The 27,222-nt window shown below is 46.3% G+C and overlaps 1 protein-coding gene across 3 annotated transcripts in view; it reads left to right on the forward strand.

Moving 5' to 3' along the window:
* The window catches only part of ELP2 (elongator acetyltransferase complex subunit 2), a 405,605-nt gene that overhangs the window by 220,644 nt on the left and 157,739 nt on the right, over positions 1 to 27,222 (forward strand). For all 3 annotated transcript variants that reach the window (XM_063922926.1, XM_063922927.1, XM_063922928.1), the window contains one exon: positions 16,941 to 17,090. In XM_063922926.1, the coding sequence (XP_063778996.1) occupies positions 16,941 to 17,090 (150 nt within the window). The remainder of the gene's footprint in view (positions 1 to 16,940; positions 17,091 to 27,222) is intronic.

Consider the following 27,222-nt stretch of genomic DNA (forward strand, 5'->3'; position numbering starts at 1 on the left):
ATATTCTGCTTCCTCCAAATCTTCAGCATGATGATGGCCCTCCCAGCCTGGGGATCGGGCAGGTAGGAGCAAGACTAAGGGATTTCAGTCACGTCTGGGCATCATCATGCCTAGACCCCTGGGTACAACACATCGTTGACCAGGGGTACAGACTGGAGTTTTAAGAACTCCCACCTCACAGATTCTTCAAATCAGGCTTACCAGCTTCGCTGACAGAAAGTGCTATCCTACAGGAAGCCATTTGAAAATTGGTACAGACAAATGTAATTGTTCCAGTTCCACCTCACCTAACAAACAAGGGTTATTACTCAAACCTGTTTGTTGTACCGAAGCCGGACGGTGCGGTAAGGTCAATATTAAACCTAAAGTCATTGAACCCCTACTTGAGGGAATTCAAGATGGAGTCTCTGAGAGCGGTAATCTCAGGTCTGGAGGAGGGGGAATTCCTGGTATCCCTGGATATCAAGAATGCATACCTTCACATTCCGATCTGGCCCCCTCACCAGGCTTATCTGAGATTTGTGCTGCTAAGACTGAAACTATCAGTTCCAGGCGCTGCCATTTGGCCTCTCCACAGCATGGGGGGGTGTTCACCAAGCTCATGGCAGAGATGATGCTACTCCTCCGCAAGCAGGGAGTGAACATTATTTCATATCTGGACGTTCTGCTGATAAAGGCAGCTTCCAGGGAGAAGCTGTTACAGAACATTGCTCTCTCAACTAGATTACTCCGGGATGTCCTAAAGCCTGCCCGGGTATCTGTTCTTCAGTGCATTCGCCTTCTGGGGAAGATGGTTGCCTCCTACGAGGCTCTACAGTACTGAAGATTTCATGCATGGTCCTTCCAACTGGATCTCCTGGACAAATGGCCAGGATCTCATCTTCACATGCACCAGCGGATACGCCTGTCGTCGAAAGCCAGAATTTCACTACTCTGGTGACTTTAAACTTCTCACCTTCTCGAGGACCGAAGGTTCGGGATTCAGAATTGGATTCTTCTAACCATGGATGCAAGTCTCAGAGGTTGGGGAGCAGTCACCCAAGGGGAAAACTTCCAAGGAAAGTGGTCAAGTCTGGAATCCATCCTTCTGATAAACATTCTGGAACTAAGGGTCGTGTACAACGGCCTTCTACAAGCGGTACATCTTCTACAAGATCAGGCCATTCAGGTTCAGTCGACAATGTAACAACGCTGTCCTACATAAACCTACATGGCAGAACGAAGAGCAGAGCCGCAATGTCAGAGGTAACAAGAATCCTCTGGGCAGAAAAGCACGTGGTGGCGCTGTCAGCGATATTCATTCCGGGAGTGGACAACTGGGAAGCATACTTCCTCAGCAGACACGATCTCCATTCAGGAGAATGGGGCCTCCACCCGGAGGTGTTCGAGGAGGTAACAAGTCATTGGGGTGTACCTCAAATAGACATGATGGCCTCCCGCCTCAACAAGAAGCTTCGGAGGTACTGTTCCAGGTCGAGAGACCCACAGGCAGTGGCGGTGGACTCCTTGGTAACTCCGTGGGTGTTCCAGTCAGTGTAAGTGTTCCCTCCACTTCCGCTCATCCCAAGGATTCTCAAACTATTAAAAAGAACAAGAGTGCAGACGATCCTCATTGCTCCGGACTGGCCAAGAAAGGCTTGGTACGCGGATCTTCTGGAATTACTGCTGGAGGATCCGAGGCCTCTTCCTCTTCACAAGGACCTTCTGCAACAGGGGCCGTTCGCTTATCAAGACTTACCGCGGCTACGTTTGACGGCATGGAGGTTGAACGCCTGATTTTAACTCTGAAGGGCATTCCGAGAAAGGTCATTCCTACCCTGATACAGGCTAGGAAGGGAGTAACGTCTAAACATTACCATTGGATTTGGAAAAAGTATGTGTCTTGGGGGTAAATTTACTAAGGTGGGAGTTTTTTAGAACTGGTGATATTGCCAATAGCAACCAATCAGATTCTACTTAACATTTGTCTAGCTGCTTCTAGAAGATAATAGATACAATCTGATTGGTTGCTATGGGCAACATCACCAGTTCTAAAAATCTCCCACCTTAGTAAATTTACCCCTTGGTGTGAATCCAAGAAGTTTCCTACGGTGGAGTTTCAACTTGGACGATTTCTCCTCTTTCTGCAAGCAGGTATGGATGTGGGACTACGCTTGTGCTCCATAAAAGTCCAGATTTCAGCCCTGTCCATTTTCTTCCAGAAACAATCGGCTGCTCTCCCTGAGTTTCAGACTTTCTTGAAAGGGGTTCTGCACATCCAACCACCTTTTGTGCCTCCTACGGCACCGTGGGATCTTAATGTGGTGCTGCAGTTCCTGCAATCGGATTGGTTCGAACCTCTACAGGAGGTTGAGGTCAAGTTTCTTACTTGGAAGGCTATCACACTGTTGGCATTGGCATCTGCTAGGCGAGTGTCAGAATTGGGGGCATTGTCCTACAATAGCCCCTACTTGATTTTCCATGAAGATAGGGCTGAGCTCAGAACGTGTCAGCAATTTCTTCCAAAGTTTGTGTCTGCTTTTCATATCAACCAACCTGTTGTGGTGCCAGTGGCTACTGACTCCTCAATCACATCAAAGTCCTTGGATATTGTGAGGGCTTTGAAGGTTTATGTGAGGAGGACTTCTCATCACAGGAAGTACGGCTTCTAAGCAGACGATTTCTCACTGGATTAGGTTCACTATCCAGCATGCTTATTCTACGACAGGCTGTTAAAACCCACTCTACCCGTAAAGTGGGTTCTTCCTGGGCGGCTGCCCGGTGTGTCTCGGCTTTGCAGCTATGCCGGGCAGCTACTTGGTCAGGGTCGAACACGTTTTTGCGAAGTACTACAAGTTCGATACCTTGGCCTCTGAGGACTTTCAGTTTGGTCAATCTGTTCTGCAGGAGCCTCCGCGCTCTCCCACCCGTACTGGGAGCTTTGGTACATCCCCATGGTACTAAATGGAACCCCAGCATCCTCCAGGACGTAAGAGAAAATAGGATTTTAATTACCTACCGGTAAATCCTTTTCTCGCAGTCCATAGAGGATGCTGGGCACCTACCCAGCGCTTCGTTATCCTGCAGTGGTTACTTGATTCAGTACTGCTTTGTTCTTTGTTAAATACTGCATTATTACTTGGTTCAGTAATGTTGTTCAGCCGTTGCTGAATCGTTTCAAGTTGGTTAGCTTGGCTTTCCTTTTGTTATGTGTGAGCTGGTGTGAATCTCACCACTATCTGTGTATTTCCTTCTCTCAAAGTATGTCCGTCATCTCGGGCACCGTTTTCAGACTGAGTCTGGTAGCAGGGGCATAGAGGGAGGAGCCAGCCCTAACTATTAAACTCTTAAAGTGCCCATTGCTCCCAAGGGACTCGTCTATACCCCACGGTGCTGAATGGAACCCCCAGCATCCTCTACGGACTTCGAGAAAAGGATTTACCGGTAGGTAATTAAAATCCAATTTTTTTGCTATTAAAGTAGATGTGTAATATAAACTTACATTTGAACAATGTCTCTATTGTATTGATCATTCCCAGTGTCATATTTCCATTATTGATAATCCAATCTGAAATATATTATGTTATGTGTTATTTTTTTTATTTAAGAAAGGGATCACGGTGCACTGCACTAGAAAAACAATAAAATGAGAAAAACTCCTAGGAGCTTCCCTAGCTGTGACCGTCTCCTTCTGTCACATTTTCTAAGCTCAGTCTGGTAGGAGGGGCATAGAGGGAGGAGCCAGCCCACACTATTAAACTTTTAAAGTGCCCATGGCTCACAAGGGACCCGTCTATACCCCATGGTACTAAATGGATCCCCAGCATCCTCTAGGACGCAAAAGAAACACATAATTAAACAGGGCACATTATACGTACCAATCAATACGTGTTTAATTTGTCATTATTTTTCTCTAAGTAATTATTATTATTAATTGTATTTTGCATTATTTATTATCTTTTATGCATATATTTTTGTATATGCATATGTGTATACACACATCAAGTGCATTTTACATGCATGTATGCATACACATACACACGGCACATATGCATGTATCTATACACACATATGCATATACAAAAATATACACATACTTGTGGTATAGGCTTATGGAGCAAGAGTAACGTGATTAATTGAAGCAATATTGCTTGGATACACCTGTGCATCAGGTATAAGAAATGCTGACCCCTAATTCCACAGCACACCTGCTTTTGGACAAAGAGGCCCTGCTGTGCGTTGAAACGCGTTAAGGATACAGGTTTGTCCTTAACCAACTTCCAGTGGATGTAAATACCCTACTTTTTCATCAGTGCGGCTTCTCTGCTGCCTGTTTGGCTTTCCAAAGGGTGATGAACAAGGTACTGAAACCCCATACAGCCTTTGTGGCAGCCAATCATGATGACATAGTTATACACTCACAAGACTGGGAATCACATTTTCCTAAGATTGAGGTGGTACTGGCCTTATTGGGATCTGCAAGTTTCACGGCTAACCCTGAGAAATGTGCAGTGGTCCTAAGAGAAGCTAAGTATTTGGGCTACGTAGTTGGACATGGTCAAGTGAAATCTCATATAGGAAAGGTTGATGCATTTAAAAATTGGTCAAAGCCTAAGACCATGTCGCAGTTGAGAACCCTCCTGGGCTTGGTAGGTTACAATAGGCTGTTTATCATTCACTTTGCGACTAGAGCAGCTCCATTAACAGACTTGTTAAAAAAAAAAAAAATAACACTATCCTTATTGGCTGGAGTGAACCAGCCTTGCTGAAACAACATCGGCAGATCTCCGTCTGACCTTTGTACCTCTCCAGTAATACAGGCACCCTATTTTGCCCACAGATTCTTCCTCCAGTCATATGCCTCTTATGTTGGCTTAGGTGCAGTCCTGTGCCAGGAAAGCGAGGGGTTAGGGCACCCAATATTGTATTTGAGTAGGAAGTTGTTGCTGAGGGAGCATAAATAAGCTACGGTAGTGAAGGAGTGCCTGGTACTACTGTATTTGCTGGGGATAGAATTCTTAATAATGGAGCATGAGAGATTGCGTATGCATTAAGCATCAAACAATCATGATACTGAAGAGGAGGCTGAGAGGGAAATGTTTGAGGCAGCTTTGACAAATAACATCAATTAACAACTTCATGCGCAGTTTTGGTCCTGTTTTAGACTTCAAAAGTACATATGTGCATGCTGTATCCACTCAGGGACAGGAAACACATGATGTATATAAATCACATTGGTGAAGACATTTATGGCAAAAATTATGTTTATCATAAATTGCTCTTTGGCGAACGTTGTAATAAGAGCATTGGCAGTAAATTGTACTGTGACATATGCTGGGGGCGAGATCTGATGAATCCATGAATGTCAATATCATTGGGTGGGGGTGATACATGATGAATGGCTTCATCATGTACCTTAGCCAACTGTGAGTATATTAAACATGCATATTTGTATATGTGCCATCATCAGTCATGCTACAACAATCATAACTGAATAAGCAACCAGTAAGCGTTGTTACCTATACATGAATGAAAAAACGTTTTAATAATTCCGTGTTAAAAAGAAAAACAAAAACAAATGTTTCAGAGCAGAAAAGAATGAATAACATGCATGCGACAACTGAGATCAGGGAAGGTTACCCAATGGCATATTTGTCCAACAAATCAGCCCATTAATAAAATACTTGTGATCCTTTTTAAATGCATGTTGCAACTATTATTGGTGGTGTGCTAATACAAGTCAACTTTATTTTAGGTTTAGTGGTTCTTTACATTGACTTTTGCTGCAAACTTTTGTTTAGTGCTGCAAACAAAAGAAAACACACACACACACACACACACACACACACACACACACACTTGAAAGTTTGTGAAGACCCCCAAAAGAAACCTATCGCACAGTACACAATCACTAGTGAGAACATTTAACTTAAAAGTGTACTTTCTACATGAAGGTAAAAGTATACAATGCAGGAAATGTACCACGAACATGTCACTTACGACCTTTGTTCCTTCCTTTGATTAATTATCTGAATGAGTTCCTTATCAAAGTATTCTTCCTCCTCTTCCTCCTCCTTTTTCTTCATTTATTTCCAGGGCATCGACATTATTTTTGTGCAGTTGGTACAAAGATACAGTTGCAGTTGATTACCTGGTGGTTCTTGCCGTTACAGCCTTTTAGATTTACAGTGGAGCATAGGTCTTAAAGCTATTACAAAAATGTAGATGCCATATCCCGGGTGTGTCACTTGCCTGTCAGTCTGGAAGGGGGAGGAGTCGTCTAAGGTATAAAAAAAAAACAGTGTAGGCCATTTATCTCTATGACCAACGCCTTGGAAGCTGGCCTATCACTAGGAAGTGGAGCTCTGTTAGATAGTGATAGGGCCGTGAACATTTACTGTATGATGGTTACTGGTCTGCGGTCACCCTGATTAAATAAACCATACTGGACAAGTCCTGAGTTAGTGTGTGCTTCCACTACATAGATTTTTTTTTTTTGTCACAATATACATTTTTAACTTGATAGAAATAATTACTTAAGATGATTAATAATGTTGCCCGCTCTAAGGGAGATTAATGGTACCATTGTAGTCGTTTTCCAGCCTATGCCTTGAAATAGTAAAGATCAACAGTCCTGGCTACTCTACATGCCATAAATGACACACTTTTGCTACTTCAAGGGCTATATGTATTCTGTTTAATATGTGTAAGTATGAGTCATGAAATTAGAAGCATGGCGAAATCACTGCCAAAGAGCTTCTAATTAGTCATTAAAACTGTAAGACAAAGGGACATTTCAGCCTCCCCTCTCCACTAGTGATTTATTCTATGCTACGATGATCTTCCTTTGTGGGTATGCTATGCTAATCAGTACAGGGCAGATGGCAATCAGAATTGCAGCACATTAGAGCTGATTGCAGCTGAAGTCCAACTGGCACTTCTTTATTTTATTTATAAAACTTATGAGCTGCCTGCTGTTGAGGCGACATGGTGCTGATATACAGACTGCCTCAGTTCATTTCATTATGTATGCCCTGCACCTTTTAGCATGCTGTTTGCCCATGATAGAGTAAAAGGCTTAAAACTATACTTGTGATGGGTCCATTTTTGCTCCCAGCTTTCTAAATTATCCCTGTAAACTGATCTCTGATTTAATGAAATAGTAAACATATATATTCTAATATGTACAATTTATTTCTGTCTGGTGTAAATGTAGTGACCAAAGGTGTTTTCCGTCTAAGTGCGTATGTACCTGACTGTGCAGATGTCAGCAAGTGAAACATATGGGTTTGGGTTTATAGCATGCACATCAGCATAATACAGTATTAATGTTTTGGAAGGTAATTTGCAATTATTTAAAAGCAGTACAGCTAGTAATGCATTAGCATCTGCCCTGAAAGGACTTGTGGTTATGTTCACTGAAATATTTGTAAACACGACTTGTATAGTATTTTGTCTTGAGTGGTTTTATAGAGATTTGTCAAGGCTTTCTCCATTCAAATAAAGTGCAAGAAATTTTATTTACCCAGCAGGCCTTAAATTTACCTTTATCACCTGCCAAATATAATAGCAGTGTGTCCTAGAACGTCTGACGCAGCTCCTAGTTTTTCAGATCGGTTTAAGTGTACAGGTTGAGTATCCCTTATCCAAAATGCTTGGGACCAGAAGTATTTTGGATATCGGATTTTCCCGTATTTTGGAATAATCGCATACCATAATGAGATAACATGGCGATGGGACCCAAGTCTAAGCACAGAATGCATTTATGTTTCATATACACACAGCCTGTAGGTAATTTTACCCATATTTCTGCTGCGGGGTACACTGGGCTCCACAAGGAATGGACAATGGGGTGTAGAGTAGGATCTTGATCCGAGACACCAACAGGCTCAAAGCTTTGACTGTTCCCAGAATGCATAGCGCCGCCTCCTATATCACCCCGCCTCCCTGCACAGGATCTCAGTTTTGTAGTTGGTGCTGCAGTAGCAGACACATAACAGAGGGGCTGCTCCAGGCAGCCCTAAGAAGAGCTTTTTTTCTGAGGAAAAAAGTAAAGACTTCAAGGGCAGCAGCAGTGTTACATGTCAGTGGACATTCACAGCTGCAGCTCCGGCTCTCCCCAGCGGCGCTGTACACTCCCGAGCCCTGGTTGCCGGGTAACTACAGCAGGAGGCTCCGGTTTTCTTCTTGTCAAGCACACACGACGGGTGCTCTCCGGGATCGCATGGCCGCGCTCGGGAGGTGGTAAGTGGGTCCCGCTTGCGGGACCCGGTCTTTATCGCGATAAGGTGCGGTCAGTGGGAGGCGGGCTGCGCACGCTGGCGGTGGACACTGTGGAAGTACAGGCGATCCCACTAGATCACCAGGGCATGGGACAGGTCAAGTTTTCTGTATAAACCGTTTTATTAGAGCCCACAGTACCCGGTGGTTTTGCCAGCAGGGGGATAGAGCTTGGACCTGAGGCCCCTCCCCCAGCCCCTAGGGCGCCATTTTCTGCAAATGTTCCCGCCCTGGAGCTGCATATCTGTGTCTCCCTCACTCCCTGGAAGTGTCTGCGGCGCCATTATCCCTCAGCTCACTGTTCCTGGGAATGCTTGGGCAAATCCTCCTATGTAAAGCCGCCTGGTTGTCAGTGCTGTGACTTTACAAGACACTTAAGTATTCTACCTGCTTTTTTTAGTCAGTGTTAGTTAAGAAAGAGTGCACTTAGTCAGGGTTTCTTAGTACAGTTACCCTGTGATATACATCCAGTTCTTACTGTGTACTGTTATATCTATTGTTATATAGCTGTGTAAGCTAGTCCAGTGCAGTATTATTGTTAGTAATAACCTCTGCATTGTACAGACTATGACTATTTGTGTGTGCATTTGATAGCTGAGTGGTGTCCATTTCGTGTCTTTCACTCAACCTGCTATCCCTATATTCTATAACCTGAGGGGGCTTGGTGCGTCAGGTTTTATCTAATACCTGTATAGGATTTTCACAAAGATATACTGTATTACGTATTTTTCTCTGTGATTTAGTCACCATATCTCTCCTTTATCTCTGCTGGTGCTGACTACACTGCGCAGGGGTTTGGGCTAGAGGTATTGTGCTGCTGACAAATTGTACTGTGTTACCCGATACTGCAAGTTATATCATGTCTGCTTCTGAGGGTAACGGTTCTGGGGCTGAACACACTGCCGGTGTTGCTAAAGCCGCAGATACCTATGAGGAGAATATAGCAGCATTGGGCTCTGGTTCTGGGGGCTCCTTGCCCCCCAGTGGGACGGTGGTAACAGGGGCAAATAATGACCCGCCTTGGGCTGCTTTTTCCACGCTTCTGCATACGCTAGTTCATAAACTAACACCCCCTATGGGACCCCCAACCCAATGCCGGTGCAACCGTTTGTGGTCCCTGCAGCTAACCCGCTGTGGGCGGATGATTTATCTGCTCAAATAAAGAAGTTGAACCAGTCCCTGACTACTAAAAAGTCTGACCGTCGCTCGCCTACGTCCAAGGGGTCCTCTAAGCGAGCGCTTGTCTCCTCACAATCCACTGCTGTCACTGACACCTCGTCGGATGAAGACGGCACTTACACTGACCACACAGGTTCTGACTCAGATACGGCTGATGGGGAGGGTGGTTCACATGTGAATGTTCCTGATCTTTTGGAGGCTATTAAGTTAATTTTACAGATTACGGATGATCCCGAGCCATCCGTTTCTCCTAAGAAACCAGATAGGTTCAAGCATCAGAAGGTTATTAAACAAGTTTTACCTCACTCTGACCACCTAATTGATATACGTCAGGAACCCTGGGAAAACCCGGGTACGAAGTTTGTGCCTCAAAAGAAGATGCTGGCTCGCTATCCCCTCGCGCCGGAGCTGTCTAAGAATTGGGAAACGCCTCCACCAGTGGACTCACATGTGGCTAGGATGGTGGTTTCCTCAGCTCTACTGGTCACCACCGTCACGTCTCTAAAAGAGCCTAGGGATAAACGTGTGGAGGGTTGTCTGAAAGCGATTTACACCCTCACGGGTGCTGCACAAAGGCCCACTATTGCAGCAACATGGGCTGCAGAAGCCATTGAAGCATGGTCCTTGGAGTTAGATGCTGAAATCTCCTCTGACCATGCTAGACAATGCTTGTCTTATATTGTCACAGCTTCTCGTTATATTAAAGAGGCGTCTTCTGATGCCGGTATCCTGGCAGCCAAGGCCTCTAGTACGTCAGTCCTGGCTCGCCGGATATTGTGGCTGAGATCCTGGTCTGTGGATCTGGACTCTAGAAAAATCCTGGAGGTACTCCCTTTTAAGGGAGATATTCTGTTTGGGGAGGATTTAAATAAGATAGTGGCTGACTTGGCTTCTGCCAAAACTGCCTGTCTACCAAGTACTGCTCCTTCTGTATCGAAGGCTAAAGGTACTTCCTTTCGCCCCTTTCATCCTTCAGGTAATGCAAAAGGTCAGGCGTACAACAAGCAGGCCCGCACTTCCAAACCTGGTAAGCCTAAGCCCAAAAGAACCTGGGCGGCCCGTCAGCCAGCTTCCAAGACAGATAAGCCTGCCGCATAACGGGGCGGGCCTCCCCCCTGGGGGATCCCAGGGTGGGGGGCCGGCTTCTAGGGTATACTCAGGAATGGTTGAAGACCACTTCAGATGCCTGGGTACGGGAAGTCGTCACTCGAGGTTTCGCCATAGCCTTCAAAAACCGACCCCCTCATCGATTTTGCCAGACAGATGTCCCGTTGGACAAGACAAAGGCAAACACTCTACATTCGGTGGTACAGACCCTCCTGGATACAGGAGTCGTAGTACAGGTGCCTCTTGCGCAGAGAGGCCGGGGGTACTATTCTCCGCTGTTTCTAGTCCCGAAACCGAATGGGTCCTCCCGGCCCATTCTCAACCTCAAGGCATTGAACAGGTTTGTGAAGGTTTCCAAGTTCCGGATGGAAACCCTTAGCTCTATAGTTCTGGCCTTGGAACCTGGGGTCTTCATGGTCTCCCTGGATATACAGGATGCTTACCTGCATATTCCTATAGCAGAGTCTCATCAGCAATACCTGAGATTTCCGATTGGCAACTGCCATTACCAGTTTCGGGCGCTACCTTTTGGTTTAACAACGGCTCCGCGAGTCTTTACAAAAGTTATGGCGGTGATGGATACTGCCGTATTTGGACGACTTGTTAATCCTGGTAATTCCCCAGAACTTCTCCTGTGTCATCTAGATGTGACGGTCCGGTTTCTGCAAGCCCACGGGTGGCTCATCAACTGGAAGAAGTCATCCCTGATCCCTGCTCAGAGCATGGTGCATCTGGTAGCACTATTGGACACTCACAACCAGCAGTTGTTCCTGTCTCAGGAGAAAGTCCTGAAACTTCAGGACAGGATTCGTTGCTTCGTATCTCGTCCGCAAGTGTCGATACATTCGGCGATGCAGGTGCTTGGCCTCATGGTGTCAGCATTTGACATGGTGGAGTATGCTCAATTTCACTCTCGCCCTCGCTGATTCTAGCCATATGGGACGGCCTGCCTCACCGGATTAGGTCTCAAATGATCTCATTGACTCCGGAGGTCCGTCTTTCGCTGCTCTGGTGGCTTCGGGACCAACAACTGTGCAGGGGCCGTCCGTTCTGGATATCCGACTGGGTCCTGTTGACGACAGATGCCAGTATAAGAGGTTGGGGCGCGGAGCTGGAGCAACACTCCCTTCAGGGGCGGTGGACCAAGGAGGAGTCCCTCCTCTCGCTCAATATTCTGGAGTTGCGGGCGGTCTTCAATGCCTTGAACCTAGCCCAGCATTTAATTCAGAACCATCCTGTTCAAGTACAGTCGGACAACGCCACCACAGTGGCTTACATAAATCATCAAGGCGGCAATCGAAGCCGCCTAGCAATGAAGGAAGTCTCACGGATTCTACAATGGGCAGAACGCCATCTACCGGCCATATCAGCAATATTCATTCCGGGAGTCCTGAATTGGGAAGCGGACTTTCTCAGTCGTCAGGACGTGGAAGGGTTTCAACTCCAAGTGGAAAGGTGGGGCCTTCCAGACGTAGATCTGATGGCGTGTCGACACAATCACAAGGTTCCGGTCTTCGGAGCAAGGACAAGGGATTCTCAAGCAGCATTCGTGGATGCGCTGGCGGTACCGTGTAGGTTTCGGCTGCCGTACGTGTTCCCTCCGGTGTCACTACTACCCAGGGTAATTCGGAAGTTCAAGCAAGAAAAAGGAATTCTGCTTCTCATAGCTCCAGCGTGGCCCAGACGGCACTGGTTCTCAGACCTGCAAGGCCTATCGTCAGAGCGTCCAATTCTACTTCCACAACGCCCAGACCTCCTTGTTCAGGGCTCCTGTGTCTACCAGGACCTAGCCCGGCTGTCTTTGACGGCGTGGCTCTTGAAGCTTCCGTCTTAAGGGCTACAGGGTTTTCTGAGGCGGTCATTCAAACTATGTTGCGGGCCCGGAAACCGGCTTCTGCTCGGATTTACTATAGGGTCTGTCATTCTTACTTTGTTTGGTGCGCATCTAACGATTATAACGCTTCCAAGTTTAGTATAGCCAAGTTGTTGGCTTTTCTTCAGCAGGGCCTGGACTTAGGCCTGCGTCTGGCCTCCCTCAAGGTTCAAATATCTGCCTTGTCGGTGTGGTTTCAGAGAAAAGTTGCGACCTTACCTGATGTGCATACCTTTACTCAGGGCGTGTTGCGTATCCAACCTCCCTATGGCTCCTTGGGACTTGCCGGTGGTTTTGGGACTTGCCGGTGGTTTTGGAGGCGTTTCAAGAGTCTCCGTTTGAACCTCTTGGTTCAGCTGACCTTAAGTGGCTTTCCCTTAAGGTGGAGTTTCTGCTGGCTATTGCTTCAGCTAGAAGAGTGTCGGATTTGGGTGCCTTGTCCTGTAGTTCCCCATATCTGATATTTCACCATGACCGGGCGGTTCTTAGGACTCGTCCCAGCTATCTACCTAAGGTGGGTTCTTCGTTCCACCTTAATCAGGAGATTGTAGTTACGGCACTTGTTTCTCCTGATCTGTCTCCTAAAGAGCGGTATTTGGATGTGGTACGGGCTCTCCGTATCTATGTGAAGAGAACTGCTCCTATTAGGAAATCTGATTCTCTCTTTTTGTGTTTGGGTTTCACAAATGGGGTTGGCCTGCTCACAAGCAAACTCTGGCCAGATGGATGAGAATGGTGATTGCACATGCTTATGTGAAGGCTTGTCTCTCTGCTCCTGATCACATTAAGGCCCATTCTACTCGGTCTGTTGGACCTTCTTGGGCGGTACAACGTGGTGCGACCCTTGAACAATTGTGCAAGGCGGCTACGTGGTCCTCTGTGAAAACGTTCATAAAGTTCTATGCCTTCGATACTGCCGCTTCCCAGGATGCTTCCTTTGGATGCCGGGTTCTTGTGCCCGCTACAGTGCGTCCCCTCCCATAAGGAACTGCTTTAGGACATCCCCATTGTCCATTCCTTGTGGAGCCCAGTGTACCCCGCAGCAGAAAACGAGTTTTATGGTAAGAACTTACCTTGTTAAAACTCTCTGCGAGGTACACTGGGCTCCACAAGGCGCCCACCCTGACGCACTTAGCTTCTTTGGGTTGGTATGGCATTAGCCGCTGACACGTCTCCTGTCGTGAAAATGCGGTGTTGTGGCTACTAACCGTTGTCATCTCTTTTCCTGCTACTGCATTGGACTGGTTAACTAAAAACTGAGATCCTGTGCAAGGAGGCGACGCTATGCATTCTGGGAACAGTCAAAGCTTTGAGCCTGTTGGTGCCTCGGATCAAGATCCTACTCTGCACCCCATTGTCCATTCCTTGTGGAGCCCAGTGCACCTCGCAGAAAGAGTTTTAACAAAGGTAAGTTCTTACCATAAAACTTGTTATTTTTAGTAACTTTGTGCATTAAACAAAGTGTGTACATTCACACAATTCATTTATGTTTCATATACACCTTATATACACAGCCTGAATGTCATTTAATACAATATTTTAATAACTCTGTGTATTAAATAAAGTTTGTGTACATTGAGCCATCAGAAAACAAAGGTTTAACTATCTCACTCAAAAAATTCCGTATTACGTTATATTCCGTATTTCGGAATATTTGGATATGAGATACTCATCCTGTATTAGGTTTGGTAAACCTGAATTATCTATATGCTGATGTTGGTTTGCGATACAGGACACACTGACAGATACTTACTGACGCAGACACCACTTACCTACACAGACACCTCTTACTGACAAATACAACTTACACCCCTTACTGACACACATTTACTGACACAAACTATGACACACATACACTTATTGAAGCAGATATTGCTTACTGACACGGACATACCTACATGAACATCACTTACTGACATACACCTCTTATGGGCCCTACACATTGTCAGATAACACTGAAAGGTGTGAACGTTCTCATTCATTAATGAACGAGAACTCTTGTTCATCAATGGTGCCCCGTCGCTTATGCATGCAGTCCAATATGAGCTAGGTGACGAAGGAGTGAAGGAACTTCACTCTCCCCCCCCCCCCCCCCATCAACCGTCGGGTCGGCCGTATCAGCCGTCGGGTAGCTCGGCAGCGGGTCGACAAGTGTGTAGGTCCCATTATTGTTATAGCAAGAGAAAGTAGACTCTCTTGTCGGGGCGCAATTGTAGTTAAGTTTTAACTTTTATTGTGAATCTATATGAAAAAAACTAGCGCACACAGAGAAATAGTGTAAGATAATTTTCTGAACCGTCTGTGCTCATTACACCACACTAACACATGTATTCATAATGTTAAAAAAAACCTTGGACTCACTTGGCATTGAAACTCTTAGACTTACAGGGTGTTGCAGGGAACTCCAGAACTATTGGGGTGAGACTCCTAGAGCCCTCAAGAAGCTCTACCCTCAATCACCCCCCCCCAGCTGTTCCCTTAGTACTAGACATGTACAACAGTACTTAGGGGGCTGCCTGGGCTTAATACCTCCAGCAGTAGGAGCTCACCCAATAGTCTGAAGACCCAGAGTTGAACTGAATGACTGCTGAGAATGAGGCAAATGACAGTCGAGATATGAGGTACGAGTTAGATAAGCCTCTGTCTAGGCAGGTGTTTAACAGTGCATTAGGTATGTAATCTCCCAGCTAGGGAGGTACGGTTGGCAGATGATAAACGCCACTGCGAGACTAGGTTACGGCAGATAGGGCAGGATACAGGAGACAGACAAATGCAGATTTTGGCATAGTATCCACAGGACAAGGATTTCTGAGGAAAACAGGGACCGGTAGCTTACACAGCAAGGGTCAACTATATATATATATATATATATATATATATATATACACATACGAATAATCTCAAAGCAGGTAGTGAGGAGGGATTAAAATTAACAAGAAGACGTGCAGCTGTGCTGCTGCACAGTCAAATTAGCAAAGTGCGCCTGCTCCCCAATTGCCCAGCATCCGGGAATGCCATCTGCACCCAGCCTCCCGGTTGCTAGGTGCCTGGCGGCTCCTAAGATGCACTGCAGCCACTACTTTAGGTGCTGGACAGAGACTATCAGCCTGGGTGGCTGTAGGAGACACAGCGTCCAGGCTGACTAGCAATGGCTGTTTTTTTAGATAGATTTACAATAAAAGTTAAAGTTTTAACTACAAGGGGACGATCCTATTAGCTGCCAAGGGTGCGATGTCAACGTCCCCCTATCTCGTAACCTTTGTGGGCTGAAATCAACCCCAATTCACACAATTGCTCGGAGCCCTATCTGGCAGCAAGCACTATTGTGAATTTGAGCCGCCGTTAAGAGCTGCCATGATGACTTGCACACCCAATTGACCCCCAAGTGTGCCCCACAAAAGTCTATTATCTCTTGCCATAACATAAAGTTACCCTTGACTGTATGGGAGCACCGCCAGGAACAATAGGATATATCCATATGTCCATACATTATAGGTTAGTTACCTTATTTCATTAGGACACTAATTATATACTTATCAGTTATAAGATTAATTTCCTTTTTTTAAGATAATGGATATTAACACGGGCACCCTTTACCGACACGGGTACCCACACACCAATACAGGCACTGACAGAAGCACTGACACTTACTGACACACACACTTATTGACACGAACACCCCTTACCGACATGGACACTTAGTAACCAATTCCCCATTTACTGACACAGGCACCACTTACTGACAATACACTACTTACTGACACACACACACAAACTGACTACTTACTGAAATAGGGGCAGTGGAGACCCCTGTGACTGCTGTGTGCTGCAACTGCATGGGTGTTTCATGCCTGCTCTTCACTGGTATCCAAGACATCAACAGACCTGGTTCTACTCACAGCAGTCTCCTCCCTCAGGCCGTCCCCTGTTTGATCCCATATCAGATTGCATTGTCGCAGGAATGGTAAGCAATAACTTCAGGCAGGCCAGGGGTTGGAGCGTCTAGTCATATGGGAGTAGAGCTTTGGTTTGTACAGTAGAGTTGCTTCAGGCAGAGTTTCAGACAGGCTGTGCGGTGGTTTGGACTTCAGGCAGCCAGTTCGGGGTGGGGGTGAATGGGTAATGCTACTCCAGGCTGCTGGCAGGTGAGTGAGCACAGCTGTTGGTGGTGAGAGGATTTTTTTCCCTGTTAACACTGGTTGCACTGCAAGGGATCTGTTGACCTATTTTCAATGGGGGGCCTAGAGCTGCAGTCTGTCAGCCCCATTGTTAAAGCGGCCCTAGTTCCCAATTATTTTGTATGCATAAAAGTAATGTTAGATTATAGAAGTTGACCAGAAATGGAGATCCCATGTAAAGCATTATCCGCTACTTACTGTGTAATAAAATACAGTATGTGGTATAATTAAATTGTTTTTCAACATTGAGACTGAAACTGTTATGTAGTGGAATGTGGTAACTTATATTGTAAAGTGGATTAAGCTATTTGACCATTCTGTGTGTTTGTTTCTTTTTTAATTAGGATGAGTGGATTCCCATGGTTGTCATATCTGGGCATTTCAACAGTGTGCAGGGTCTGAGGTGGGATCCTGATGGAGAATTTATAATAACCGTTGGCACAGACCAAACTACCAGGCTCTTTGCTCCTTGGAAAGCAAGAAATAAATCACAGGTATTTGATGCACGAACACCAGATGTTATGTTTGTAAAGATCTTCCAACCTACACTGTAAGTAGTAAATAAGGCACAACAGGTGAATGGGCTGCAGAATTTCATTTTTTTTTTTTTTTTTCATTACCTTAAAGATAAGCATGATACAGAACCAAGTATTTATTGATGTGCAGTTGGGATAAAAATAGACATTTAGTTCACATGTTTGCGATTTCATTTAAAAAGAAGGCAAGACTTTTTTTTCCCATTTTGAGTACATTGTATTTGCAGGGTAGGTGGGAGTAAGCAGACAAGCAACCACTTGGCAGGAAGTCTGAGATAAGTATCTGATAAGTTTCTTTTCTCCATCGGGGTCCACAGTAGATCCACAGGATATATATTGGATTGTTATTGGCGTTAGAGGATCGGCACCAAACGTTTGGACTCCCAGGAAGTTTCGGTCCAGCCTCCCCATAACCCCACCTCCTGGCACAGGAAGTCCGTTTTTTGTTTGGAGCGGCAGGAGCCAGACCACTTAGACGGTGTGGTTGTGTCTTTTTGCAGCCATAAGAATAGTTCAAGTCTAAATATGGAGGCGAAAAACTAGTTTGCATCATATTTGTACATGTCAGGCTAAACTACACTCACGGTCCCCGACCAGTTGGAGAGGTTTCCGCAGACTTGATTTAGGTCTTTGGCCCTTTCCATAGTATCCGTTACAAGGAGGGAAGATTCTAATTTTGTGTACAGCCAGAGTAATAGAATAACAGATACCCAGATAGTTTCCTCTACAATGGACCAAGGTGGTACACAGACAGAGGTCTCTTTCTTTTGGGTTATCTGGTTCTAAGACCATAGGGTCCCTAGAAATGCAATGGAGATGACTGTTTTAGGTCTTGAAAAGACATCTTATTTAGATAGGTTATTGACTTCTGGTGGGCAACAAATGTGTATGTGACAGCTATTGCAGGTTACTGTGCATGTTTTTCTGAGTCTGATGTTTCCTTAGATGAGGAAGAATCCTAAGGAAGAGTCTAATTTTGAAGATCTTAATTCCTTAAAACAGGGAGAAGTAGGTGTTAAGGGGGTAGATGACTTGGTCAGAGCATTTTGTCAGGTCTAGGAGACTTCCTCTGATGTTTATTTAGAATCAAGAGATTGAAGAAAAAATCTTCATTCTTTCCTACATCTTCACAATTATCAGATTTGGTGCATGAACCATGGCGAAATCCTAATAAGAAATTTCAGATATGCAGATGAAGTAAACATGCATATTTCCGTCGATTTATCTCCAGTTTGATGCATCTCCAATTCCTATAGCCTGAGAAGAACAATCACTATCCATTCTGGATGGTAACTCTTTAAGTGAAGACTCAGAATGGATGTGCAAAAGTGTTTTGAAATCTGTAGCTGCCAGGGAAGCTTTAAGACCCAGTATTGCTTCAGGTTGTTTAGCTAAGGCAATGAAAATGCACCTGATCTAGTGATAAGGAGGTGTCCAGTCGGACATTTTAAAGTCGGAGCAGATAATTTGGGTCAACCAGCTTTGGGTGCTGGGATATGTGTTAGTCTTTGGTTTCTTGTCTAGCAGTTGTGGCAAAATGCATTTCTCTGACGTCCTAGTGGATGCTGGGGACTCCGTAAGGACCATGGGGAATAGCGGCTCCGCAGGAGACTGGGCACAGCTAAGAAAGATTTAGGACTACCTGGTGTGCACTGGCTCCTCCCACTATGACCCTCCTCCAGACCTCAGTTAGAATCCTGTGCCCGGCTGAGCTGGATGCACACTAGGGGCTCTCCTGAGCTCCTAGAGAGAAAGTATATTTTAGGTTTTTTATTTTACAGTGAGATCTGCTGGCAACAGACTCACTGCAGCGAGGGACTAAGGGGAGAAGAAGCGAACCTACCTAACTGGTGGTAGCTTGGGCTTCTTAGGCTACTGGACACCATTAGCTCCAGAGGGTTCGACCGCATGGAACCGGCCATTGATGTTCGGTCCCAGAGGGGGGGGGGGCGGCGCCCTGAGCAGCAATAAAAACACCTTGGCTGGCAAATATATCACAATATATAGCCCCAGAGGCTATATATGTGATAAATACCCCTGCCAGAATCCATAAAAAAGCGGGAGAAAAGTCAGCGAAAAAGGGGCGGAGCTATCTCCCTCAGCACACTGGCGCCATTTTCTCTTCACAGTGCAGCTGGAAGACAGCTCCCCAGGCTCTCCCCTGTAGTTTTCAGGCTCAAAGGGTTAAAAAGAGAGGGGGGGCACTAAATTTAGGCGCAATATTGTTTATACAAGCAGCTATTGGGGGAAAAATCACTCAGTTATAGTGTTAATCCCTGCATTATATAGCGCTCTGGTGTGTGCTGGCATACTCTCTCTCTCTCTCCCCAAAGGACTTTGTGGGGTCCTGTCCTCAGTCAGAGCATTCCCTGTGTGTGTGCTGTGTGTCGGTACGGCTGTGTCGACATGTGGGATGAGGAAGGTTACGTGGAGGTGGAGCAGAGGCCGATAAATGGGATGTCGTCCCCTGTGGGGCCGACACCAGAGTGGATGGATAGGTGGAAGGTATTAACCGACAATGTCAACTCCTTACATAGAAGGCTGGATGACGTAAAACAGCTGTGGGACAGCCGGCTTCTCAGCCCGCGCCTGCCCAGGCGTCTCAAAGGCCATCAGGGGCTCAAAAAAGTGCCTGTTACCTCAGATGGCAGACACAGATGTTGACACGGAGTCTGACTCCAGTGTCGACGAGGTTGAGACATATACACAATCCACTAGGAACATCTGTTACATGATCTCGGCAATGAAAAATGTGTTACGCATTTCTGACATGAACCCAAGTACCACATAAAAGGGGTTTTATTTTTGGGGAGAAAAAGCAGCCAGTGTTTTGTTCCCCCATCAAATGAATGAATGAATGAAGTGTGTAAAGTAGCGTGGGTTCCCCCAATAAGAAACTGGTAACTTCTAAAAAGTTACTGATGGCGTACCCTTTCCCGCCAGAGGATAGGTCACGTTGGGAGATATCCCTTAGGGTGGATAAGGCTCTCACACGTTTGTCAAAAAAGGTGGCACTGCCTTCTTAGGATACGGCCACCTTGAAGGAGCCTGCTGATAAAAAGCAGGAGGCTATCCTGAAGTCTGTATATACACACTCAGGTTATATTCTGAGACCTGCAATTGCCTCAGCATAAATAGTGCTGCTGCAGCGTGGTCTGATACCCAGTCAGATAATATTAATACTCTAAGACAGGGATAATAGTTTGCTAACATAGAGCATATTAAAGACGTCGTCTTAGATATAAAGGATGCACAGAGGGATATTTGCCGGCTGGCATCCAGAATTAATGCAATGTCCATTCTGCCAGGAGGGTATTAGAAACCCGGCAGTGGACAGGTGATGCTGCCTATAAAAGGCACATGGAGATTCTGCCTTATAAGGGTGAGGAATTGTTTGGGGATGGTCTCTGGGACCTCGTATCCACAGCAACAGCTGGGAAGAAAATTTTTTACCTCAGGTTTCCTCACAGCCTAAGAAAGCACTGTATTTTCAGGTACAGTCCTTTCGGCTTCAGAAAAGCAAGCGGGTCAAAGGCGCTTCCTTTCTGCACAGAGACAAGGGAAGAAGGAAAAAGCTGCACCAGCAGCCAGTTCCCAGGATCAAAAATCTTCCCCCGCTTCCTCTGAGTCCACCGCATGACGTTGGGGCTCCACAGGTGGAGACAGGTGCGGTAGGGGCGCGTCTCGGGAACTTCAGGGACCAGTGGGTTTGCCCACAGGTGGATCCCTAGGTTCTGCAAATAGTATCACAGGGATACAGGCTGGAGTTCGAGGCGACTCCCCCTCGCCGTTACCTCACATCAGCCTTGCCTGCTGCCCTCGGAGAAAGGTAGTACTGGCGGCAATTCACAAGCTGTACTTCCTGCAGGTGAAATCAAGGTACCCCTCCTTCAACAAGGCCGGGGTTACTATTCCAAAATGTTGTGGTACCGAAACCAGACGGTTCGGTGAGACCCATTCTAAAATTGAAAGCCTTGAACACTTATATACGAAGGTTCAGGTTCAAAATGGAATCGCTCAGGGCGATGATTGCAAGCCTGGAGAATTTCATGGTATCACTGGACATCAAGGATGCTTACCTGCATGTCCCTATTTACCCTCTTCACCTGGAGTACCTCAAAATTGTGGTACAGGATTGTCATTACCAATTCCAGACGTTGCCGTTGGTCTGTCCCCGGCACCGAGGTATTTACCAAGGTAATGGCCGAAATAATTATCCCGTACTTGGACGATCTACTTATAAAAGCGAGGTCCAGGGAGCAGTTGTTCGGCGGAGTAGCACTATCTCGGGAAGTGCTACAACAGCACGGCTGGATTCTGAATATTCCAAAGTCGCAGCTGGTTCCTTCGACGCGTCTACTGTTCCTGAGTATGGTTCTGGACACAGAACAGGATAAAAAGGGTTTCTCCCGGAGGAGCAGTCCAAGGAGTTGTCGTCTCTAGACAGAGACCTCCTAATACGTATACAGGTGTCGGTGCATCAATGCACGCGAGCCCTGGGAAGGATGGTAGCTTCTTACGAAGAAATTCCATTCGCCAGGTCCCATCCAAGGATTTTCCAGTGGGATCTGTTGGACATGTGGTCCGGGTCGCATCTTCAGATGCATCGGCGGATAACCCTGTCTCCAAGGGCAAGGGTGTCGCTGTTGTGGTGGCTGCAGAGTGCTCATCTTCTAGGGGGCCGCAGATTCGGCATACAGGACTGGGTCCTGGTGACCACGGATGCCAGCCTTCGAGGCTGGGGGACAGTCACACAGGGAAGAAACTTCCAAGGCTATGGAAAAGTCAGGAGACTTCCCTACACATAAATATTCTGGAACTAAGGGCCATTTACAATGCCCTAAGTCAGGCTAGACCCCTGCTTCAACACCGGCCGGTGCTGATCCAGTCAGACAACATCACGGCGGTCGCTCATGTAAACGACAGGGCGGCACAAGAAGCAGGATGGCGATGGCAGAAGCCACAAGGATTCTCCGATGGGCGGAAAATCATGTGTTAGCACGGTCAGCAGTGTTCATTCCCGGAGTGGACAACTGAGAAGCAGACTTTCTCAGAAGACACGACCTCCACCCGGGAGAGTGGGGACTTCATCCAGAAGTCTTCCAAATGATTGTACACCGTTGGGAAAGGCCACAGGTGGACATGATGGCGTCCCGCCTCAACTAAATGTTACAAAGATATTGCGCCAGGTCAAGGACCCTCAGGCGATAGCTGTGGACGCTCTGGTAACACCGTGGGTGTACCAGTCGGTGTATGTGTTCCCTTCTCTGCCTCTCTTACCCAGGGTAATGAGAATAATGAGAAGGAGAGGAGTAAGAACTATACTCATTGTTCCGGGTTGCCTAGAAGAGCTTGGTAACCAGAACTCCAAGAAATGATCTCAGAGGACCCATGGCCTCTGCCGCTCAGACAGGACCTGCTGCAGCAGGGGGCCTGTCTGTTCCAAGACGTACCGCGGCTGCGTTGGACGGCGTGGCGGTTGAACGCCGGATCCTGAAAGAAAAGGGAATTCCGGAGGAAGTTATCCCTACGCTATTTAAAGCTAGGAAAGAAGTGAACGCTAACCATTATCACCACATATGGCGGAAATATGTTGCGTACTGTGAGGCCAGGAAGGCCCCAAAGGAGAAATTTCAGCTAGGTCGATTTCTGCACTTCCTACAGTCAGAGGTGACTATGGGCCTAAAATTGGGTTCCATTAAGGTCCAGATTTCGGCTCTATCGATTTTCTTCCAAAATGGAACTGGCTTCACTGCCTGAAGTTCAGACTTTTGTTAAGGGAGTGCTGCATAGTCAGCCCCCGTTTGTGCCTCCAGTGGCACCGTGGGATCTCAACGTGGTGTTGGATTTCCTGAAGTCGCATTGGGTTGAGCCACTTAAATCCGAGGAGCTATAATACCTCACGTGGAAAGTGGTTATTCTGTGGGCCTTGGCGTCGGCCAGGCGTGTATCAGAATTGGCGGTTTTGTCATACAAAAGCCCTTATCTGTATTTTATATGGGAAAGGCGGAATTGAGGACTCGTTCCCAATTCCTTCCTAAGGTGGTATCAGTTTTTCATGTGAACCAACCTATTGTGGTGCCTGCGGCTACTTGGGACTTGGAGGATTCTAAGTTACTGGACGTAGTCAGGGCCCTGAAAAGTATATGTTTCCAGGACAGCTGGAGTCAGGAAGACTGACTCGCTATTTCTCCTGTATGCACCCAACAAGCTGGGTGCTCCTGCTTCTAAGCAGACGATTGCTCGCTGGATCTGTAGCACGATTCAACCTGCACATTCTGCGGCTGGACTGCCGCACCCTAAATCTGTAAAAGCCCATTCCACGAGGAAAGTGGGCTTTTCTTGGGCGGCTGCCCGAGGGGTCTCGGCTTTACAACTTTGCCGAGCTGCTACTTGGTCAGGGGCAAACACGTTTGCAAAATTCTACAAATTTGATACCCTGGCTGAGGAGGACCTTGAGTTCTCTCATTCGGTGCTGCAGAGTCATCTGCACTCTCCCGCCCGTTTGGGAGCTTTGGTATAATCCCCATGGTCCTTACGGAGTCCCCAGCATCCACTAGGATGTCAGAGAAAATAAGATTTTACTCACCGGTAAATCTATTTCTCGTAGTCCGTAGTGGATGCTGGGCGCCCGTCCCAAGTGCGGACTGTCTGCAATACTTGTATATAGTTATCGTTAACTAAAAGGGTTATTGTTGAGCCATCTGTTGAGAGGCTCTGTTATGTTCATACTGTTAACTGGGTATCATATCACGAGTTATACGGTGTGATTGGTGTGGCTGGTATGAGTCTTACCCGGGATTCAAAATCCTTCCTTATTGTGTGAGCTCTTCCGGGCACAGTATCCTAACTGAGGTCTTGAGGAGGGTCATAGTGGGAGGAGCCAGTGCACACCAGGTAGTCCTAAATCTTTCTTAGCTGTGCCCAGTCTCCTGCGGAGCCGCTATTCCCCATGGTCCTTACGGAGTCCCCAGCATCCACTACGGACTACGAGAAATAGATTTACCGGTGAGTAAAATCTTATTTTTATGGTTTACATCATAGAATAAGGATTCAGAGATAAACTTTAAGAAGGCTTACCTTTTGAAAGAAAGCTTTTACTTGTTCCAGAACTAGATAAAAGTGTATCTGAGGTCATGGGAGGTAACATTTTGTTTATACATATAGGCAGTTCCTCTAAGATTTGCCACTTTTATCCACTTTTAGATAGGGGCAATCACCTATATCCTTTAAAGACAAGGGGCAAGCATCTTTTGTTCAAAGGTTTTGTGCATAGAGAAAAACAGCATAGGATGGTTTGGGAGGAGCTAGGGAAACGTGAGAGTGCCTAGCCTCCAGGTTAAGACGACATGGTCATACACTCAGAGGTGTATGTGGCGGGTGCTATCTTCTGTATTTCAGATATCAGTGCAGAAGGTCATCTTCAGACTAATGAGTGACAGGTATAATAGAAGGAAGTTACAACCGCTGTCTTTCGGGTCCTCCACCACAAAGGTACTTGTCAAAATGGTTAACAAGCGATGGAGAAAAGTGTCTGGCCTTAAATTAAGCAGTCACTGCCCTTCTGGACACGGGGTGGTATTCTTGGTACTAGAAAGCCAAAAATTTGTGGGATTTTATTGCAAGCTACAGGTAAGTGTGAGCTCATCTTTGACGCTTGCACGCAAGCACCTACAATCTACATCCATTTTTGAAAATGGGTAACAGTCTGCCATGTCTAGTCACAATCACTAGCACGCACGTGTGGCCTGTTCGAAGGCTGGACAAGTGGGGACAGATCTGTATTTTTAGTACAAAACAAGTTGGGAGTTACAGACCAATCTTAAATCTGAAGATCTTAAATCGATGATTGTAGAAAGACCAATTTTGGATGGATTCTGTAAGAGCAGTCATAACAGGAATGGAGGTACAGTAAATGAGTTTTTGGCATGTACAGTATTGACACCAAATATGCTTATACATGCTTATTTGTCAAAGGCATCGGTGTCTTTTAAGATTTGCAGTCGAGGGAGAAATGTCCAATTCAGGGCTCTTCCTTTCAGTTTAGCCACATCCCCATGCATTTTTACAAAAGTCATGGCAGGCCTTTTAAGATCAATTTAAATAAAGATTGTTTTCTATTTAGATAAAAAGCTTTTTCTGAATCTGCTTTGAAAATGCGTCTTAGACACAAAGTAATGTAATAGGACTCACAAAATGCTATGCTACAGTGTTTTCATGATAATTTGGCCACAAACATAACAAAATGCATCTGCAGGATGCTTTCAGCCTCTTGATGCCATCTCTGAGAAACAGAGCTATGTATCCACTTTGAAAACTGGACGTAAACTAAACTGGTGGCCTTAAGGTCCCGATGTTTATACTATAGTAGTTTATGTAACTAGAAAGTTCTAAAAGTTACATCCAGTAATTTACTGCCAGCTTCCTTTGGCTAGCTGAGAGTGACACGAGTCGGGGGGCAGGCAGATACAGCAGGGATGCGGATGCATGCACTGTCCTGGTGGCGGCTGTGATAGACACCCAGCTGATCCATGGTGAGCTTTCTATTCCCGCAGACTCCCGGCAATATGAAGCAGCATTTTGAGGTACACAGTGATCGCGCTGAGCCCAAAAGAAAGTGGGTCCCTTGGACCCCTCACTTTTAAAAATTGGGATCCTACCGGTCCTTTTCTGGGTCCCATCAGAATGAAGGTTTTTATTCATCTTAATCTTATTTGGAAACTACAAAAGTGTTGGGCTGTGTAACATGCAGGACACCCTGCACCAGAGCTGTGTAACTAGACATTTTGGTGCCTTTTGACAGAAAGTGAATTGGAGCTCCACCTCTCAGACCCTAAACTATAGACGATGTGCGCCCAAGGCATGCCGCAAAAATTTAGGGACATGGCTTCATGGGGAAGGGGCGTGGCCACATAATAGTGGAAATTCATATTACACCACACAGTGTCGCTTATACACATTGCACCAGGTAGAACCTCCTATACACACTGTGCCAGGTAGAGCCCATTATACACATTGCACCAGGTAGAGTGCATTTTACACATTGCACCAGGTAGAGCACGTTATACACATTGCACCAGGTAGAGCACGTTATACACAATGCGCCAGGTAGAGCGCATTATACACATTGCACCAGGTAGAGCACGTTATACACAATGCGCCAGGTAGAGCGCATTATACACAATGCGCCAGGTAGAGCGCATTATACACATTCCACCAGGTAGAGCACGTTATACACAATGCGCCAGGTAGAGCGCATTATACACATTGCATCAGGTAGAGCACGTTATACACTATGCGCCAGGTAGAGCGCGTTATATACATTGCACCAGGTAGAGGACGTTATACACACAGCGCCAGGCAGAGCACGTTATACACATTGCACCAGGTAGAGGACGTTATACACATAGCGCCAGGCAGAGCACGTTATACACAATGCGCCCGGTAGAGCACGTTATTCACATTGCGCCAGGCAGAGCGCGTTATACACAATGCGCCTGGCAGAGCGCGTTATACACAATGCGCCAGGCAGAGCGCGTTATACACATTGCGCCAGGCAGAGCGCGTTATACACATTGTGCCAGGCAGAGCGCGTTATACACATTGTGCCAGATAGAGCGCGTTATATACATTACAGCCACCACCTCAGATCCCCCCAGACACAGTGATCGCGGGTGTCAGCGGGGAAGGGGGTGCCCACAGTCATGGCAGGTGTCAGTAGAGGGGGTGCCGTGTGTTACACTGCATGGAGCTAAAGACTGTCCCTCTTGAACAGACTACTGTGGCTCTGTTGTGGAACTACATGTCACACAACACCCTGACATTCTGTGCCGCTGGCTGGCAGGACACGCTGAGGCGTGTAATTCTAGAACATCTAGAAAACCACAGTGCAGTGAAAGAACAGAGATCACTGTGGTTAGAGTTGGTATCTTTACATTGTACATCTCACTAGGGGTGTACTACATAGTGGCTGCACTACTAATGTTTCTGGTTGCCAGATGGCAATTAAAGTATGAGCTTTGGGGGTGATATTGGATCTGACGCATCCAAACACCTCCCCCACAGGATAACTATGCACACAGACACGCCA

The sequence above is a fragment of the Pseudophryne corroboree genome, chromosome 5, assembly GCF_028390025.1.
Source record: "Pseudophryne corroboree isolate aPseCor3 chromosome 5, aPseCor3.hap2, whole genome shotgun sequence".
Lineage (NCBI taxonomy): Eukaryota > Metazoa > Chordata > Amphibia > Anura > Myobatrachidae > Pseudophryne > Pseudophryne corroboree.